We start from the raw sequence: 20519 nt of genomic DNA, 5'->3' as shown, positions 1-20519 counted from the left end.
CAAAATGGAAGTAATGCCTAAAGAGAACACAAACATGGCCGGATGTCTTTCTATATTCTCTTTTAAGAAAATTAAGATGCACATCACTGGGTATTTACTTGATGTCCAACTTATAATATTCATGTCTTTCGTTTGTATGCATGACCTGGAGGTGACAATGACAATTGCTTTGTTTTTAAGCAATGTATTGGCGAGAATGAAGATAATGTTTTCCCGCATAATAGATTCGGTTTTACAACAACTAGGCTATCTGTTCTCATACATCATGGCTTTTTTCTTTTCCTTTGTTTTTGCGTCTGGACTATATAAAAGCTTGACATAAGGTGGCATTATTAGTTGTAACTGGCAAAATTGCTGATTCGTCTAAAACGAAACCGATGCACAAAAACCAACTAAAACCGTTACACAAGATCGGTTATGACTTGAACATCATTTAATAGACAAATAGATTTGTAGCGGCCATTGGGTGTCTGTTTGTTTAGTCGCTGGTTGGCGCCCTTACAATGCTCCCAGCAGGAGTTGATTTCAGCACTGCTCGTTCGTTTTACCGACCCATTTCGTTTTGCACCGCTTGTGCACAGGACGCATGAGTTTGAGTAAAGGTTAAACTCAGAACCGCGTGTTCATTTATTTTAATATATGAGCGAAGGAGACAGTGAACAGAAATAGCAACCTTCTGAGACAAGGAGTCAACAACGCAGCATCGTAACAACAACCTACCTTCGCCATATATTCTGGTGGCCCCGACGTGATTTGAACACACATCAGAAGGTTGCGTGTTCAAATCACGTCGGGGCCACCAGAATATATGGCGAGGGTAGAAATTGTTGTTGTTACGATGCTGCGTTGTTAACTCCTTGTCTCAGAAGGTTGCTATTTCTGTTCACTGTCTCCTTCGCTCATATATTAAAATAAATGAACACGCGGTTCTGAGTTTAACCTTTACTCAAACTCATGCGTCCTGTGCACAAGCGGTGCAAAACGGAATGGGTCGGTAAAACGAACGAGCAGTGCTGAAATCAACTCCTGCTGGGAGCATTGTAAGGGCGCCAACCAGCGACTAAACAAACAGACACCCAATGGCCGCTACAGATTAATAGCACAGTTAATTACAAGAGTATAAAGGCATTAAAACAATTTTTTGAAAATGTATTTCGAAAATAAGTGTTTAGCGTCAGTGTGTCAAGTGTGTTTTGTTTAACTTGCCTTTCTCTTTTCGAGCTTGTTTTCTCTTCTAACTCATTGGTGTATGAGAAATTCACTTTGAAGCATTGCAAAAAATATTCTTGGCACTTGCGGTTTGCACACTTATTACTAGGAATTTTTGCGTCAAACCAAAAGAATGTATTATTTTGTTCAAAGCTGAATCTATAGGAATTAACATAAAAATCATCTTATTTTGTGGAAGCAACAATAAAACTTACTTTGCGGTTTGAGCTTCAGTGGCGCACTTCAGGTGCGTTATTTTGCACTTAATGACCTGGACAGAACTTATGTGCAATCAATTTTCCTTTTTCAATTATTTAAAGATTGAATAAGTCAAACTGCATATGCATTACTGGGTAATTGCGCACACCTATTGATTCTGAAAATTTGGCGCAGCACAGTTGTTGATTTTGTTTGTTTGGCGCACCCAAGATGTTGCTGAAAACGGCCTTACTCTGCACTTCGGAACTAGGCCTAGCCTAATTCGGGTGTAGTGCAATAGTGCACAACCACAGGATGCCTTTGTATACTAGAGCCCAGCCACTCAAATTGCTATGTCATCTGCGGTTGTGCACTTCTGAACCAGACTCTCTAGCCTAATTCTTAGTTTAACAAATGGAGCCGAATGGAAACACGTTGGCTCGTACTTGTAATATTTGTATGCTTGTTTCTTGAAATGCCACGCTAGAAAGATTGAAGCTTATAATTACGCCAGTGGCGTTACTATAGTTCCTCCCTCCACAAGCCAGAGTTCCCAGCGGAAGAAACCAGCCCACAATTGACAAAACGTGATTTTGGATTGGATAAGGGTCAATACTGAATTGGATGAGAAAGAGAAAAAATGACAAAAAAATTAAATTTTAAAATTTACAAAAAGTAAAAACACTTTCTTGAAAATTATAACACATTTTAGCGACAAACGTTAAGAAAATTTCAGTGTTAATTAAACTAAGTAAATATCTACAAATTTGAATTGAAACTAATGGTAATCTACTAATGAGCGATCTAGTGTTTATGTAATATCTATGATGATAGCTTTTGATTTAGTTTTAGCAGTACTTACCAATGTGTCACTCAGTTGATCAATCACCCTCCCTCCATGGTGAGAACAAAAAAGGTTTCATGAAAAAAGAAAAAAAGTCATTATAGTTATTCATGGTCTTCTCAAATCCCGTCCTTTGTGCACTCGTTTTTTCGAGCGTTGTGCGACGAGATGGGGCAGAACACAATGGGATTCTCTTCTATTCACACATCCTCTGGCACCAGGAAAAGTGCTGGAGAAAGTAGCTAATCTACGAAATGAAATCGTTTTTTTTTAAATAACAGAATCATAAGCTCGCGGATCGATCCAGCGGCAATAAATGAATTGTCAAATTGCTATTCTTAGCCGATCTTTTTAGCCATTTAAATCAGCTGAACACTTCAATGAAGAAAAAATATATTCTTGGATGTATCGGAAGACATTGACGCATTTAAAAATAAAATGAAATTGTGGATAAGTCGAATGGAAAGGGGTAAGACAGCTTCTTTTGTATGCGTTTGTAGAAGAAGAATTTGATTTGCACAGTGTTCGTCGAATTTTTCTTGAGCACCTTCCTTTCTTTCCTTGTTGGATAGATAGATCCCTTCTCACAAATACAGTAAAACATTCAACTGGGTGCGAAGTTCTTTTGAGGTTTCGGTGCTACAGGTTCATTCAAAAATAGATTGCATTGCTGAATAGCTGGTTAGGCTGCAAAGTCCACAGCTGTGGAGAGACAAATTTAAAAATGTTTGTCTGACTCAATTTTGGGAAAATGTACATCCAATAGAACCAAATCTCTCTGATTTGTGTGGCAGGCACAAAAAAACTCGTTGCCTTTTCCAACGAGATACTTGTGTGAAGATGGTTTTTCAACACTTGCTATGGCTAAAAAGCAAGTAGGGTACTGCAATCAATTTCAACCAGAAGACGACATCAGATGTGCGTTGACGACAATGGATCCCAATTTCGACGAACTTGTGAAGCAAGTTCAGGGAAAAGGTTCTCAATAAAAATTGCTAATTAAATGCGAGCAATAAGTAAACCAATTTTGTAATGTTAATGTTTGTACAGTTAAACCAATTACTGTTGTACCGTGAGTCCGCGAAAGATTTACGCTGGTGCGATAATAGCCCGTGCCTCAAAAAGGTTAGGATACATTGCCCCAGGTCGATACCGTTGTAATGCCCTTGGGTAAGGCATTAACAACACTTTGTTCCTGTTTGTTGGACCTGGTGGACAGTTCTAAATTCGGGCAATACGATATCAAAAAATCCAAACCAAAATCGTTTGATAATTGGAACTTGTACAACAGCTTGCTTTAGTAACTCAGTAACCATTGATGGAACGATGACAAGTTTTCGCTGGGTTTAAGACGTGCAAATAATTGTTTCATTCCGAGGATAAAGATTGGCATACCATTCCACTCAGCAGAAAAGGAGTAGTAGCCTGACCAGCCGCTAGCGCAGTTTGGATATTGAACTCTTCGTCCTTCATTTCCTCAAAGAGCTGAGTTCGCAGCATTAAATATTAGTATACCATTCCAAATTTTAAAATACCTTTGACTGCTGATCACATAAAGTATAAGTTTAGCACTTTCTTTGCTTGTTTAAAAAAATGTCAACAAGGCTTAAAGGCTATTTGTTGGGCTGCTAACTGTAAGATGGACCACGTCCACATACGCATGCAGTTATTATGAATGTTTTATCCGAACTACTTAATTTGGTTTAATATGCTAGTGTTTAAATATTCAATTAATTTACTAAGTGCGGTAGCACTCGTTTTCTGCTGATTTAAAACTACGGTATAATCAGAATGGAATGTAGGCTATGACGTCGCAAGGGCCATGTAGAGCGCAATAATAGCAAAAATTAGGTAAGCTCGTTGTTCCTAAATAACTTACTATACATAATTTATAAGCAGCCAGTTGCCACCACTGTCAGTTTAAGCTCTTAACAGATTTTAATCAAAACGTCATTATTCCAGTGCAAGTCAAAATCAGACAAAAAATTGGAAGGTTATGACAAAGAAATAATTCGCTTGTGCACTACTCGTGTGAGGTATTACACAAGAAACATATCTGTCATAAAGACCGCGTATGCTGGCGGTTATTGTTAGAATGTGAGCGAGGACGATTGATGGTTGATAACTTGTTTTACTTCTGCTTCGATGGATGAGTTCTCATTTCTCAAATTTGCGTGACTATGCTGTTAGTTGCTTGATTCTGTCTATACAAATTACTAACTTATAAAGTTCCCATTTTATTTATTATAACACAAAAGCTTTTGCCTTCGGGCAAATCTTGCTGAATGTTACATCGCGCTCAGTAACACGTGAAACGGTAAAAAGGAAAAGGGGAGATTGAAAACATTGCATCGATTTATATATGGCACACCAGTTCAAGCGAGGAAATTATCTGACGTCATTAAGGAAAACTCAAGTTTGATAAACAATTGAATTACAGGATTCTAAATTAAATTCCAAACAGCTCAAAACAACTAGTGACTCGTGACGTAATCGTCACATAGCCTTCCTACCCAGAGTAAAGCTTGCCTGAAATGAAATTGAAGGCAAGGTTAACTCGACAAAATTATTTCTGTGGTTACAATATTCATCACATTTGTTAAAACAAGAATTTGGTACAGTACAATGACAGAGTTCGGCAAATATAACAAATATCGATACACCGTTTCACTTGAAATACAAAACATGAGACATAAGCTGACAGAAGTGTCGCATTCCCTTGCGTGTCGAAGGTAAAAAAATGAGCGATCACGTCTGCGTGTGTCGTTCCGCGGCTGTAGCAAGCCTTGTTCGCGGTAGAGAGATGCAGTTTGTTGCGATGTCCAGTGGACTTTGTCTTGATGCGTAAAAAATATATACAATAGTTTTCTCATGCTCTTGGAGATGTATAACACGTTAGTTAGGCGATCAAAACTTCATCACATCAACCAGGTATCAATGCCATTAGTACTGTTGTTTCCGAATATGTCTCGTTGCTTATATTGGACATAGAATTTCTTGAAAGCTTCCTCGTTGACTAGCGTTCGTAGTTGGCTGATCTAGCTGTTGAAACTTGGTTATCAAAACTTCATAAATAGCCGGTAACAGTCTTTTTCGCTCAATGTGCAACTAACTCAGCAATTTCGAACTTGTCAGGGCACCAATTTATGACAAAGAAATAGTTCGTTGAATTGATATCTTGTTTTTCTTCTCACTCGATGAGATGGTTGTTATTTCTCGAACGGTTTGCTTCTGCTGTTTGTTTAATTTCTGTCTATATATATCACTAATTTATAAAGTACCATTTTATTTATTATAACACAAAGGCTTTTGCCTTCGGGCAAATCTTGCTGAATGTTACATCGCGCTCAGTAACACGTGAAACGGTAAAAAGGAAAAGGGGAGATTGAAAACATTGCATCGATTTATATATGGCACACCAGTTCAAGCGAGGAAATTATCTGACGTCATTAAGGAAAACTCAAGTTTGGTAAACAATTGAATTACAGGATTCTAAATTAAATTCCAAACAGCTCAAAACAACTAGTGACTCGTGACGTAATCGTCACAAGGTCATCATACGTTCCCTTATTTTGAGGAGTAACCTTTTTGACTTTATTTTTACTAATGCTGTAAATTTTTTACAAAATTTTGTTTTAAGAACGATTTTATAACATATACATGACGTTACTAACGTGGTATAAATAAAAAATTTGATTAAATAAAAGTGTTAGCTTTTAGTTTTGTGGTGTGCAGTGTCACATGGGTAGTAAGATTTCTTTGTAATTTATCAATCATGTACTTTTGGAATTGTCGTTCTTTATGCATGTGTAGTCCAGCGTGGCGCCTCTTGAGTTCAGCATTTTACCTCCTGTGCAGAGTATAAGTCGAACCGGGATTTTCGGATCGGGTTCGGGCATAAGTTTGTAAAAAAATTTGAACCCCAATTAATACTCACATTTTGCCACATTTGCGTCGTAATTTCTCTTTCCTTGCACGAATGTGCATGTGCGCATTGCGCTAAAAACTTTTCGCAGAGAGCAAAGCGCAACTTTAAAAACGATGACAGTCAAAGAATGGCATCAAAAAATGACTTTGATTCATTTATTGAATAAATTTCACTTTGGAGCTTAACTCAGGCTTCAAATAAATTTTGGGGTTAACAATATGAGGCGAGTGTGCAACTCTGCTCTTGTTAGGCTGGTGTGAATACGCCCTTCAAAGATTCAAACAAATCGGAATTTTTAAACATACAATGGCGCGTCTACGCGTATCACATCTGTGAAATACGTTACACTTGTGAAGCCCGCAAAACCAGTCAATTCACTACGAATTATATCTGCCATTTTCTGATTTCTAAAAGATAACACACTTTTTAACTTTTGTGTTATTACTAGCAAGAAGGAGCCGCAAGCCTGTGCGCATCCCGCTTAATAGACCTCATTAAAATTAATTAATAGGCTGACCTGATCCACCTCGACACTGGTCAGCTGGTACGACACCGGTGGCCTGTGTCGTTAGAATTCTGCCCCCCCCCGTAAAATTTTTTCCTGATTGTAATGTAAAACGCATGGAGTGACTTAGCGGAACGCTTCCATTTTCAAATCCTTTGCGAATGCCGCAAGCCGCCACGTTTGGAGAAATTTTAGTCTCAACTTGCGTGGTCACGAGCAGACATGGGAAGTTGTTGTTTACCGTTATAGGCTCTTATACAGCCGCACCACTAGGTGCTAGACCTATGACTTAACCCTACAGCCCCAAGGCATGCAAATACCGGTATGTCGTAGTGGTGTATATCTAGGCTACTCTTGCAGGAGACGATAGAGAAGGTTAAAGCGTTGCTATTTAGGTTAGAATATGACGGGATAAATGTATGGGTTATTGGTTTATATAGTATACAACTGCTCAACCGCGGGATGCCTTTCTATACTAGACCCCAGTTACTCAAAGTGTGACGTCATCTGTTTGCGCACTAACATACGAGACCCAAATTAATTCATTAATGTATGTTAGTCTTAAACTAATTTGAACTTATGAACCTGATTTGTCGCTAATTCAACAGAGATGAAAGACATTACATTAGCTTCATTTTGTCACAATTCAGGTCAACAGTGAGCAAGTTTTGGGGATTATTTAGTCATGAAAGGTTTAGGGGGTCTCTTTTCAGCTTTTCTTTTGCACTCCTATTTCATGATCAAGTGTTGGCAATTTTCGATCAGAAATCATGCATGCTAACGCTCAAAAAATTTACGCGATTCTTTTCATTATTTTACCATACATAATTGCAAATCATGATTTCATGCTTAATAAATGTAGTTTTACACGCTACCATGGCTGAATAAAAGTTGAGCCAAAATTTAAAAATTCTTACAGGGATTCACGAACAAATAATAGCATGCATCATTGCTGTTTTAGCTTAAATCACATAATTGTTTTTGTAGAATTTTACATCTTGTTAGAATAGCTTAATGTGCAGCATTAAAAATTTTGAAAAGGCATGAAGATTTTTCCAAAACAAAACTAACATTTACTTTCAGAAAATCTTGTGGTTTTTAGCATGCAATGATTAGTAAAATTTAATGAAAGAAAATATAGCACTTATAATATAAGTTTTTATTTAAACATTCCAGAAGGAAAGAAAAGATCCAGCTAGTGAACTAATGAAAAACATTTTGGCCAAGCTTCAAAACAGTTATTGACGTTGAATACAGTGTATGATACTGCATAATGTATGACTAATGCAAATAATAACGGATTAAGGTTACTATCTTGATTAGGACCAGTTAAATAGTGTATCCTAAACTAAGTATAAGAAGCTGTTCAAAAATACATATACACCAGAATTTTGTCCATAGCTTTATTGTCATCGTCAGGAACATCAGCATGTATTTTCATACTTCTAATGCTTTCTTTTGTCACTATTTTTCTGCCTTGGTGTTTGAAGTATTGCGCCCTAAAGCAAATCTAGTTTTCAGTGTCATTTTTATGGTAATTAATTTTTCTCTGGTCAATTCAAGCGTGACTGACAAGACAAAAGATAGAATTTTTAAAATTATAAATGCATTATTATTAGTTTTATATAAGGTTGGAAAAAAGGAATGTGTTTTCAGTTATGGTAGTTGCATGTTATCAAATGGCATCATAAATTCTTGTAAAAGAATATGAAAAAGGTTTTGAAAACCACCTTATGTTAGCATGACTGACGTGACAGAAATTAACATGCATTTTTTGGACAGTAGTCAAATTTCTATCTCATTATTTGATGAAATCAAGGTATTTCATTGTTGACCCGAACTGTGCTTTAAACTAATTTCGAACTTTGGCTGCAATTACTAAGTATAAAATTACAGTGTATTGTGTACGTGACAGACGGGACATTTTGTATGTGACCGACGGGACAGCATCTGAAGTAATAAAAGGATACTCGCAGTTTTTGGATCAAGTATTAAATAAAATCATCAACTCAATTTAACAACTGAAACTAAATAAGATTTAATTAGTTTTTTAATCTGAATGACAAATTTTTTGCAAGACATGCAGTAAAATACTGAAAATACTAATTGACACTTCAAACAACTAACAAAATGACAAGCTGTAAAAACATGACAATAAACTTCTATAGCACTGCATAAAAATAACGTTGTGGTCCATAAAATCATTTTAAATTGCAAACTTACTTACAAATAAATTGTATATGCCCTGTAACTTTTGAAGAAATGCATCTGAACTAGTAAATGTCAATAAAACACAAACAACAACCGTAAACAACTCAAATATAGAAAACTTTAAAATTAAAATAACAATAAATTTTAGCATCTGATTTTTAAATGTTCTAAACTATTTTATACATGCCCCGGCTTTTTATAAGAATTGGTACATTTTTCAGCTGATCTTTGTTGAGAATGTAATCTTAACCATACAGTATCATGATCCAGTTCTAGTTTATGAATTAAAAACAAACTATCTGATTTTTTTAGGCATTGTATTTTATATTCACTAGTTATTTTATTTATTACAAACCCATAAAAGTCTTCTGCTAAGTATTTTACTTTAACCCAAGATCTAATTGCAAAATCTTTATCATTTCCTCCTTTTGGCTGAAATAACACTTCATTTGACCCAATAAATGAAAAACAGTCCATTTGTTCATTATTCACAAACAAATACATGGAATACCTTATTTCGTATAGCTTAATAATTTCATAATTTATGACAATTAAGCCTTATTTGATCCAAAAAAAGTGTTTGTCGTTTTTTAACCTTAAATTTGTATCCAGGGAAAGGTGAGTAGAACTTGGCGGATGTTTTATTGCAAACACTTACTTCCATAATATGTGCAAAAAGAGTAATAATTGTCCTATGTACTAATAACTAGAAAAAAATTATGTTATAAGAAGAGGTGGAATTACAGTTGTATATGAAGACTTCATATCAGATACACAAATGCTTTTAAACATAAAATACAAAAAGTATAACAATACAGAGTGTTTTTTTCAGAACGGCAGAGGCATATAATATAAACATAAATTTATTTGTCATTTTTGTTGATTCAATTTTTGCTACTTTGCAACATTATCATGGAATTGACCCTCTGTCTATCATGCCTAGACAGATGGACTCTCATCACAAAACAGCTTAACAAACAGTGATTGACAATGCAGATTTGTTTAGAATTGTATGTTTGATTTCAAAATAGCCTAGTTTTAATGAGTAGCTTGAAGAAAGCGAATGATGACAGAACACACCAAAACACCGCAACAACCTCTATTTAAATCGATTGATCATTAACCTACTTTATTAACGGAAAATTTATATTTAATTTAGCATTAATGTAATTTAGCTAATTTGTCATGTTCAAGATCTTTATTACAGATGTAGCGGCCTGTTAACTCTATTATTATTATTAGACCAATCTTATAAAGCATTGATTATCGTTTTTAACAGAGGAGTGCAAAAGTAAAAGTGACCGAATTCGCAGCGAGTTTGTGACATGAACGGTATGTAACAATTCTGCACTCAACAAATGTTACTATGCCAGGATCTGTGAATTCTGAAGTTGTTTCTTGTGAAAGTTTTCCAGTTAAAGAAGGCTCCAAGCAGAAAAGAAAATTAAAAGAACAGTCCTCGCATAACAACAACTTGGACTTTAGTCCAGCAAAATGGACACGTTCTCTGAGTTCATGTGTTGTCGGAGGTCGTGCTCTGCGCAAACGTAATGTTACAAACATTAGCAAGGGTACATTGGCAACTAGCGACACCAGGCGTAAATTACGCACTGAAAAACACAATTCTCCAAAAAATTCAAAACAAGAAAAGAAAAGTTTTGAAATTCCTTTGAAGAAAACCATACAAAAACCAAAAAAGTCTTTTAAAGTGGTCACCGAAGATGCTTCCATAATCGGCCACTTGAATGACAAAGATTTAAACACTGTTGCAAAGGTTGTTAAGGTTAAGAACTATGCATTGAGACAATCTGATAGATGCAAAGGAGAACCTCGAAAACAAAAGAATTGTAGCACTTCGGCTTCAAAACAGTTTGAAAGATTAAGTTTTGAGCCTGTACGGGTCAAAGTCAAAGCAGAAGAGTCAAATCTTCTTCAGCTTTACTCAACCTCCGCAGATCCATCCAAAGGAAACAGGCAGCCTCTGACTTCAGATTCTGTTGCCTCTTTTACAACACCCACTGTGAAAGTTATTCTGAAAAATTTATCCCCGAATGGTTTAAAGAAAACTGCATTGGCAGTGAAAAAAACAACAGCAAAAAGTGGTGAGCTTTTATGCTGATCCATAAGAAAATAGAAATGTAGTGTTTTTATTTGTTCATGGGTTTTCTGCTCTATGTTTCAGTCGCTCGAAAGCAAAAGAGTGAAAAAGCATCATCACTTTCTGTTCCTATATTCACTGAGATCAATGTAAAACATTTTCAAGGTGATGTTTAGAGGATTGCTTTAGTGCTAGTAACTGCAAGATACATAAAGCAGCAGAATTGTAACATTTCTGTTTTCAGGATATGTTCAAATTTGTATTTGTCCAAAGAGAGAACGCTACGTGAAAATAAATTCGTTAAGTCTAGATGGTTGTGGAAAGTCAGCTCGTCGCAAAGCAGATGGAGCAGACCGTTTACCGTCACATTTTAATCCAATTAATTCTGATGTAAGCACCAGTTATATTTTTTTCTGATACAATGACGATTCAAGAATTACCTAAGTGGATTAAATGAGTTCACCATCGTACTTACATTACCTTCGAAATGATGAATGAACTATGTCGAATACTATATAGAATGATAAAGCTGGAAATTTTAACCATTAAATTTGCAGTTTTTCATCCTAATTTTTATTTGCAACCTTGAAAATAAACAGTTATTAGTTGAAATATTCAATGAAAAAAGTTTCAAAGGAAAGTGTAAACCAATTTTTTTCTACTCGCAGATGTTAGAAGAGCTTTGCGTAGCATTAGAAAATGCCCAAGATAGCAATTGCAAGGCCATCTTACTTCGCTCAGTTGGCAAAGTTTTCTGTTCGGGTTTGGATCTTCAATACATTCTCCATCACGCAAAGCAAGGCCATAGAAGTGAATTGTTTTCATTACTGGATGGACTAAGGTGTTTAATTTATAACCCAGAATACAGCAATGTTATATTGCTTATAGGAACCTTCGTTTTTAAACAACAGTCACAATTAATTTTTTAGTGGTAATTAATGTGATCACTTTTTTTCAGAAAATTTGTTAATTGTCTTATACATTTTCCCATACCGATTATCGCGGCCATCCAGGGACCAGCCGTTGGTCTGGGGGCGGCAATGTTATGTCTGTGTGATATCATCCTTTCTTCTGAGGATGCGTGTTTTCATCTTCCCTATCCTCAGCAAGGATTAACTCCAGATGGATGTTCTACCTTCCTTCTACCTCATGTAGTTGGTCAATCTATGGTTAGTGGTTGGTTTGATTAATATTATCCAGATATATTTTCTTTCCAAATTGTACAGCTGGACATGAAAAGTAATTAAAAATTGCCTGACCTTCCACTCCAGAAAGATATATGTGTAACAGATACGTTGCACATTGTTTCTTGCAAAGGTGATAAGCATAAAAAAGAATCAAATAAAACAGTACTGAAATTGTTTTCAAATGATGTTTCTGCATCGAATTGTTCTATTTACCTCTTTCTAGGCAAACTCGTTACTGTACGGAAACAAAACCTTATCTGCCCTAGAAGCTTTCAAGTGTGGTTTGTTTTCGGAAGTGTTACCTCGTGAGACTTTCATGCGCCATGTTATTCCTCGTATGAGAGACATTTGTTCTTCTTCCTCACTAGTGAGTGAAAAACTGGAAAATCATAAAATTTCACTAAAACGAAAATATCTTGTTTGTTTATTGTTTTGTAAATACGGTTATCAACTTATCGTACACTATACAGTAGAAGCTGCTTAGTAAATTCCACGAATAGTAAATCCACCCGTCAATTAAATCCAATTATGTCTGTGAAGGAGATTTCTGATTTAAAACAATTTATACAATTCCCAGTTAAATTAATCCAAACTCCGCTTTATAAATCCATTTTCAATTTTATGTGCATTTTTAAATGAATAAAGGCTTATTTTGACGTTTAACTGACTATTTACAAACACATTACCAGTGACATGGTATAATAGACATTGGTATAGTTAATGCTGTGAAAATCGAAATAGATTTTCATCTACAAACGCATTTTCATTGAAACCATGTTGTTACATTCTACCTTGTTGAAAAAATGATTGATTGTAATTTTAGTGCAGAATCGTTGTTTCGCTGCTGGCCTAGGTGCGCTGATTAATATAATCGCCGCCTTTAAATCGGCTGGGACCATAGTGAATTTATTAAGCGCCGTCTACTGTAATTATCGTCTTAAGCATTAATTTTCACAATAGCATGAAAGAAATATAGTTTGCCCATGTTTAACAGACATTTCTTTTTAGGCACTGAAAACTACAAAACGCATGTTGCGTTCTAATCAATTGCAGCAACTTGTTTTTGCAAACGAATGTGAAAATCGAGCTCTTCGACGATGTTTATCATCTCCAGAATGTTTAAAGACAATGGCTACTTATGTTCGACAATATATGACATAAGCTGGTTATTTTTGTCAACACAAACACCTTCATTTCTGCTTAACGTCAGCAGGCTATCCAGTTTGCATTGTATAAATGCTAACTCTAAAGTTTTAACCTTTTTGTTATTGCTTTGCTTCCACTGTCATTGTTCCATCTTAGATCAGCCAAAAGCTGATTTGAATTCAGTCTTGCTTACTATTGTCTAATCATATTTACGTGAATAACTTTGTATACTATATGTATACTAACCATCTTTGTAACAATGTTACTTTTTTTTCGCATACCATTTCACTTCCTTGTATTTTTTTAATCTTATTTATCTAAACAAATTTTGTCTTGCATTTCAACAACCAGTAGTATTTTCATGGCAATTATGTTGAATTATCAATTTAATTCAAACCCATAACCCATGATATTTGAATTTTTATCAACTGGCTAAATTCAATATGGAACGCGTAATCAAGCAGCAAACCAAGATTATTTCTGATAACAAAATTTGAATCTTCTTATCAGTTTAGAAGTATTATGAATTGTTATCTATTTTATTCATAAATCGTTCAAATGTCACATATACTACGTATGCGCACAATGACTGGATTTCTCTACCAAGTTTTTAAAGCTTTTGTTGCTTTGAGACGTTACTGTTTATAAAATACATTTTAAGCCATATGTTAAGAACTTGCATGAATAACTGGCGGTCACTTCATTTTTCATAAAACGAATAATGGCAACCGTCTGTTGAGGACAGGTTAACAGTGTTGCCAGTAACAACGAAGAACGAGAAATTTGTCTTATATTGAAAATTGATACAGTGTAAGCAAAACATGCTGTGCCAAAGGAGCGTGGCTCGTGCTTTTGTAAAGAAAGAGCTGATTTTGGTACCTCCCGCTCCTTCTAGCAATTAAAACACATTTTCACTCCAGGGCAGTTTTAAACATCAGTCGCGTTCAAATGTTGCAGATTTACATCGTAAAACATTTGTCTAACTGCAACTGTAATTGCTTATCATTATTTGTTGTAAATGTTATAGGAAATTAGATGAAATCCCATGCTTTGGTCACACCTATCACAAATGATTAATAGACGAGTATATACAATAAGCGATTAGTTTGGGAAAACGTTTGTCAGAAAATAAGTCCTATTGAAAACTAGTCACGGACTCAGGACTACAATAAACTGGATTACCCGCCATCCACTGGATGGCACCTTTCATAAAAAGATTCTTTTTATTTATCGTGGTATAGCCAGCCCAAGTTACTTCACATATAGCGAATTTGTATGTTTATCCGCTGTGTCCCAAAGCGTCTTTGTTACCTCAGTCTTTGTTGATAATTATAGTAACATCGTTGGTACGTTGTCAATTCTCACCACTAAAGCGCCAATCTTTAATAACAGGCCTCGTAGTGTACCTGTACGTACGATGAAATAGCCACTTTCAAAAATTTAACGCCTAGCAATAAACCTTCAAGCATGACCTTAACGTGTGTATTTCCAATGCTTATTGCTGTTGACGCTGTCCCAAAATAGGCTATATCGTGGTGGAGTTAAAGTTTCCTAAACATCGCACATTCACAACTACCTATTCCAAGCGTATACATCGCATATTTGAGGCAGACTGGTAATTGTGACGCCACGTCACAAAAGCGTGAGATTTGCAAGATCGCAACAACGCTTGTTTTGCTTTGCCGGCCGGAGTAAAGCTCCTACAGTATATGTTCGATTTCCTCGGTTGTTGCCGCAGTGAAACAGAAAGCGATGATATGGTTCTAAAGAGGAATGTCTCTTCATGTTAGAAATGTTTTAATTGTCGAAATCGACCCAACATACGTCGAGTAATAGCGAAAAGTTCAACAATTTTCAGACCGGATCCACAATCGTATGCGCACTTTTTTCTCTCCGAAGCGGCCGGAGAGAAGGGTCGTGGGGCGGGTTTTTCGCTCCTTGCGCGGCCCCGGGGGTTCGATCGAAAATCGAAGGGCGTTATAAGCTTTCCGGTATTGAGCTACATCGTCTGTCAAATTTGGCGTCTCGACCCGGCCGTTGAAGCCTTTCCGGTTTGTGAGTCACAAACTGACAGAGTAAATCACAGATATATATATATGCTGTATAGTGTATATGAATAATTAATATATAAAGATAACCTTTATTTACATTTCAACTTCCCTACATAAAACAAGATTAAAAGATAAGTATTTTTGGGAAAGTTTTAGTGACTGCCATTAAGAAGAAACGCAAATTTTTCGGCATTAAAACTTAATATTACGCCATTGCTTGTGATGTAAATCTGCTTTGCCAGTAAACAACAATATCACAGCATTCCATAGAACAACGCGCATAGTGGCAGAAAAAATTACGTAATTACTTACAGTCATTTGGTACGTAAACTACGTAAGTAAAATTTGAGTTACATGCAACACGATTCTCAAAGCATACATCTGTTTAGTTATAAAAATACCGGCACCCTGAAGCAACTTACGACACAATGATGACAACTCTGCTCATTGTTGTCAGTTTAAAAAACAAAGCATTTATATCGAACCGCTACAACATGTGTCTGACGTGCTGTGCTTTGTATTGTGTATTATGTTCACATCGTTTCTTTCGTGTTGTTAATTCTTCACCATTAACTTTGCAGAGCAAAAATGGTGTGTGAAATTACTCTCAAAGCATCCCTTACCGCAGACCAAAAACCTAAACATTTTCCAATCCAATCATTTGTATCCATTTTGTGCGTCCACGTTGTTTAAGCAAAAAATGAACGAAGAACGAATAATAACCTTTAAAAAGGAGCGCGCTCATGGCTGTTCCTACGTTAAAAAAATTGAACGCGCTCGTGCCCACCTCTGAATAAATGAATGTCTGCAACAACATACAGTACTAATTATGCAAAACAAGTTGAATAATAAAATCTATAAACACATTAACAAACAAAATGTTTGAAGCTGCGCAAAATTAAATTAATTTAAGTAAGACGAAAGCAAAAAATACGAGCCTACCCTCTAAGAAGCAGGTCTAACTGTATTTAAAAAAAGGAATTGCACATTACGTTAAAATTCAATTAAAATTCTGTAATCAAGTAAATTTATAAAATCTACAAATTATCTATACAGTATATATAAAATCTACAAAACAAAAAAAAACACTTCATATATCAAAAATGATTTTTGTTTATTCTGGATCGAATAACAAATATTACAGCATATAAATGTAGGTTCATGAATCATGACCATAGCAGTGAACAATTTTAACAGTATGTGGTTAGCATCATCTTTGTTCCATTTAACACACAAAGTTTTATGAATCAATTTGGGCACCATACTTGCGCAGTAAGGATCTTAGCGATTCACTGGAATTAGGATCACTAATAGCAAGCTCAGGAATGCTATCACCTTTACCAAACATTTCTTGAAATGCAGGTGCAAGACAATGCTCCAGAGTAATCCGAACTAAACAATTTGAAGTGATTCTGTTAGGTTGATTCCCCACAACGATATGTATCTTGCTTTCAGGCTTTACACTTCTCTGTTTGCCTCTGTAATGGAGCAGATTTTTACGATACTGCTCAAGTGAGAAAAGTTTAATCCTTTGGTTTTGATCAATTTTTGTGCTACCGCAATTTACTGAAGGATCTTCAAAGTAATACACACAACTCAAACAGTTCCTTGTTGCGTAGAGTTCATAGGCCTCATTCATACAAAGAAGGATTCCATCCTTAAATTTTTCCAACGCAATTCTAATAATAGTATTTTCGAAAGCCTTTTGCTCATTGATCATGGTTGGTTGAGGAAGGTTTAGAATTTTTGCTTGAGAACTCTGATTCAATTGAGCAGTAGATTGTGAGGTATCACTATAAACTAGTTGGATGCCACCGTGCAGATTCACCTCATGCCACTCATATGACTCCTCTATAATTGGCACATAATAGTCATTGTGGTCATTTTCCTTGTACGAAACACTTATATTAAAAGTGAATAACTCTTCTTCAGGCCATATATCTAGAAATAACAACATTAAACTCGTAATGAGCTACAAAAGAACTAAGTGACTAGCCGGAGTTGAATAAATGAAAAAAGATAAGGCAGTTAAATGGGTCGGAAACTTGGTTTAAAAGAAGTATATCAATGCAATAAATTGATCTCATACACAAAGATATTAAAGTGTGTACATACGCAGAAACTGAAACTGTTGGCTAAGCATCTGTAACTCCTGGGGAGTAGATTTCATGTTACGATCAACATTAAGACAAGAACCTGAAGTTAAAATGGTTACCAAGGAAACGTTTGCTTAATCTAACAAAATTATTAGTAAATTCTTAACAAAGATAATTTTCAAATATTTCAAACCAAAACTGAAAAAAATGGTGGAACTATGGGATGTAGATAGACAGACAAAAACATACAATAATCACAAGGCAGCTTGGGAAACTGCTTCCTTTGTGATACACATTTTTGTTTGCATTATTACACCAGTATAATTTGCTTAATCTGACTACATAATCTACTCGTAAGTTCAAATTTTGGCAGAAAGATACTTCACTTTTAAATGTCTCTATGCACTACTACCAATCTCTATGCAAAAAAAACCCCATGCGTTTCAAAGTCCTACTTTGAACTTCAGCAATAATACTCCAAATGAACAGAAACTTAGATCAGATAGAGAAACACTTACCAAGATTTTGACTTATTTTTGGTGGTTCACCAGTTGGAAACTGCTGTGCAAAAGATTCTTGATGAATTTTATTAGTTGCAACATGTGGTTGAACACAGTCATTATTGGCACGCTCCATCTAAAGTCAGTGTAAGCTTAAGATGGGGCTTTAACCAACAAAATTATTGACATTTTTAAATTGTGAATTAATATGACAATGCATTTTTTTGTTAGTGATTTTTGCTTCTTGCCTCTTTTACTGCAGGAAAAAGATAAAATGTTACCGAAATTAAGCGTCACAGGAGGCCGGCACGCTACACAATAACCGTAGGCATAACTAGGCTTGCAAAGATTGACAGCAAATTTGGCATAACAATATAAATGTTTAGTTAGCTATGAAAAAAAATCTCTGGTAACAACATTTTGTACTTCTTGTTTATTTGCACAAAAAAACTACCATGCACATAAATCTGGGAGTAAAGCGCTTCCAGAGGTAGGTGAGAACATTTAAAGTTGGTGAGGCTCTTTCTGAGCCTTTAGGCACATGTTCGGCAAATCCCTAGTAAATTTTAAATCTGTGTTGTATGATATATCCAGTAATGATCACTTCATTTCAAATCCAATGCAGGACACGTAAACTAAATGCAAAAGCAAACATTCACCTGTTTTTCTGAGTCCCCACATACCCCATGTTCAGGGAATGTAGGGTTCTGAACTTTTTTAAGGGTAGTTTCAAATGAATTATTTAAAGACGGATGATCGCTGGAATGTGGATGGGAGCGTTTCTGCTTTTTCATCTTTCCTGGATCTTGAAAACAATAAAACACCCAGTTTTACTGACCAGTACTTTATTACGACTAAAAGGAAGCTTAACTCTGTTTGCTTTTTGATAAAAACTGTAGAACTGAATGCAAATTGAAATAATTTGCCATATGTAACATAGTGGTTAAGGTTAGGCTGCTGTTGAGCTAAGTATGTAATCTTGCTAAAGATTGAACATGCAAACATTTGAATGCTAAATTCTTAAAGAAACACTGCAATAAAAGATATGACATTTGCCGTCAAGAAAGTAAATAACAGCATGTAATAGTGTACTGCAAATAAAAGTAGATGAACAAGTTACCATTACTTTTGGGTCTTGATAAAAGCTCATACACTACGAAGTCACCAGACTGACGCTCAATTTTATCCAATTTCTTCAAATATCTTGATTTTCTCAACACATCTGCAAACCTTTTTTTCATCTGACTATACTTTTCCGTAGTCATTGGTTCGGTATAAGTTTCTCCATGCTTAGCCCAAGCCTGTAACCACATATGCAGACTTTGAATATTTTGAATATCAAATGAAACTTTGAATATTTTTGAGGACTACAAAATCTCTGAGTTATCTGTAGTTACTTTTTGATCTTTTTGTTGGGTGTTTCAGCAAGACTAGTATCGTTGCTTTGAATAATAAGAAATCTTGAATCAGGCAAAATTGTATAAAAGTTAATGAGCTTGCCTTTAACTGCAGGTGTTTTAGAGTAAGATATTACAAGCAGTTTTTGGCAATTTGTCAAAAATAAATGGCTGTTTGTAATCCAAAATTTGACCATTGAATGCTACTGGAAAGTTTGCCTTCAGTGAGTCGGATAAATGCACCAATCAATTTAATGCTAACTTTTGTACCATGCCAATGTAATACTTATAATATAGATTATAGAATATAGGGCAACACAGCAATTCTGTGCCAGATAATGGGTGCTGGAACAAGCTTTATGTGCAGGAAAAAATTGGCACATCATACAAACTTTCTACTAAGGCGGTTGCATTTTACGACTTCCAACCCTGAGTCACAACCTAAAAACACTGAAACATATTTACTTCCAGACTTCGCTCTGCTAATCATTCAAAAGTATGAGGAAATTTTATTCTACTTGGTCTTACCACACAAACTTCTAAATTTTGTTCAAAATTTGGATCACCAACTTTCGGCCATGGTATCTTGATCCTTGTTCTCTCTTCATTATCCCAACTCAATCGGAAACGGCTTTGATTGGTGTGATCAACAAGCCATTGTTTAAGCTTTTTACCTTGTTCATCCATATTGCTGTATCGGTGTACTTTCCACCACAATGAAGTTGGTAAATGAGAAGCCAAAACAATGTGTCTGATAACGAATTCTGTAAATGAAGGAATTTATAAAGCAATAAGGTAAACTTGAACTAGTAAAAAAGCAAGAATCTGACTAAGTGAGAATGTCAAAAAATTAAAATCAGTTCCTCTTTTCACATTTGGGACTCTCAAAGCTGGGTTATTCCCGTGGTAAATATCAAACAAAATTTACACCTATCGACATCTTATGTTGTTTTAATTTTGCTTATGCACATTTTACACTTCTCGTACTGTACAGAGGAACAGTCCACTTCTCGTAACAATGCATTGTACTACGCTTTTCCTTTCACAAACGAAAGTGATACAAGTTAGGCAAACCTTGTCAAACGCCTAAACCAAGCGCTCTCGTTGGCCGCTTTGTAACTAAACTCAATGAATATTCAAACTCGCTTT

The 20519-nt window shown here is 35.5% G+C and overlaps 2 protein-coding genes and 1 long non-coding RNA gene across 6 annotated transcripts; 1 reads left to right on the top strand and 2 right to left on the bottom strand.

Moving 5' to 3' along the window:
• Nucleotides 1-4472: 4472 nt before the first annotated feature.
• On the bottom strand, nucleotides 4473-5806 carry LOC143452791 (uncharacterized). The gene is made up of 2 exons (XR_013115101.1): nucleotides 5565-5806; nucleotides 4473-5504 (listed from the first exon to the last, which is right to left on the bottom strand). It is a non-coding gene; the product is annotated as an uncharacterized LOC143452791 (long non-coding RNA).
• A 1092-nt stretch (nucleotides 5807-6898) lies between these two features.
• On the top strand, nucleotides 6899-14043 carry LOC143452298 (enoyl-CoA delta isomerase 2-like). Its single transcript, XM_076953210.1, has 7 exons — nucleotides 6899-10997; nucleotides 11078-11158; nucleotides 11238-11383; nucleotides 11662-11834; nucleotides 11952-12162; nucleotides 12404-12547; nucleotides 13189-14043. Exons 1-7 carry the CDS (start codon nucleotides 10262-10264, stop codon nucleotides 13339-13341), a joined length of 1644 nt encoding a protein of 547 aa, XP_076809325.1. The 5' UTR covers nucleotides 6899-10261; the 3' UTR covers nucleotides 13342-14043.
• A 1409-nt stretch (nucleotides 14044-15452) lies between these two features.
• On the bottom strand, nucleotides 15453-20242 carry LOC143452090 (uncharacterized). Of its 4 annotated transcripts, XM_076952929.1 has the most exons (7): nucleotides 19899-20022; nucleotides 19371-19820; nucleotides 19094-19274; nucleotides 18633-18778; nucleotides 17992-18109; nucleotides 17493-17573; nucleotides 15453-17318 (listed from the first exon to the last, which is right to left on the bottom strand). In XM_076952929.1, exons 3-7 carry the CDS (start codon nucleotides 19236-19238, stop codon nucleotides 16618-16620), a joined length of 1191 nt encoding a protein of 396 aa, XP_076809044.1. In that variant the 5' UTR covers nucleotides 19239-19274; nucleotides 19371-19820; nucleotides 19899-20022; the 3' UTR covers nucleotides 15453-16617. The 4 variants fall into 4 exon arrangements, with proteins under 4 accessions (XP_076809044.1, XP_076809041.1, XP_076809042.1 ...); XM_076952926.1 differs by lacking the exon at nucleotides 19371-19820 and having other exon boundaries at nucleotides 19899-20242; XM_076952927.1 differs by lacking the exon at nucleotides 19371-19820 and having other exon boundaries at nucleotides 19100-19274; nucleotides 19899-20242.
• Between the last annotated feature and the right edge of the window lie 277 nt (nucleotides 20243-20519).

The sequence above is a fragment of the Clavelina lepadiformis genome, chromosome 4, assembly GCF_947623445.1.
Source record: "Clavelina lepadiformis chromosome 4, kaClaLepa1.1, whole genome shotgun sequence".
Classification (NCBI taxonomy): domain Eukaryota; kingdom Metazoa; phylum Chordata; class Ascidiacea; order Aplousobranchia; family Clavelinidae; genus Clavelina; species Clavelina lepadiformis.
The sequence above is the reverse complement of the archived record's forward strand: the minus strand, read 5'-3'. Positions and strand labels throughout refer to the sequence as shown.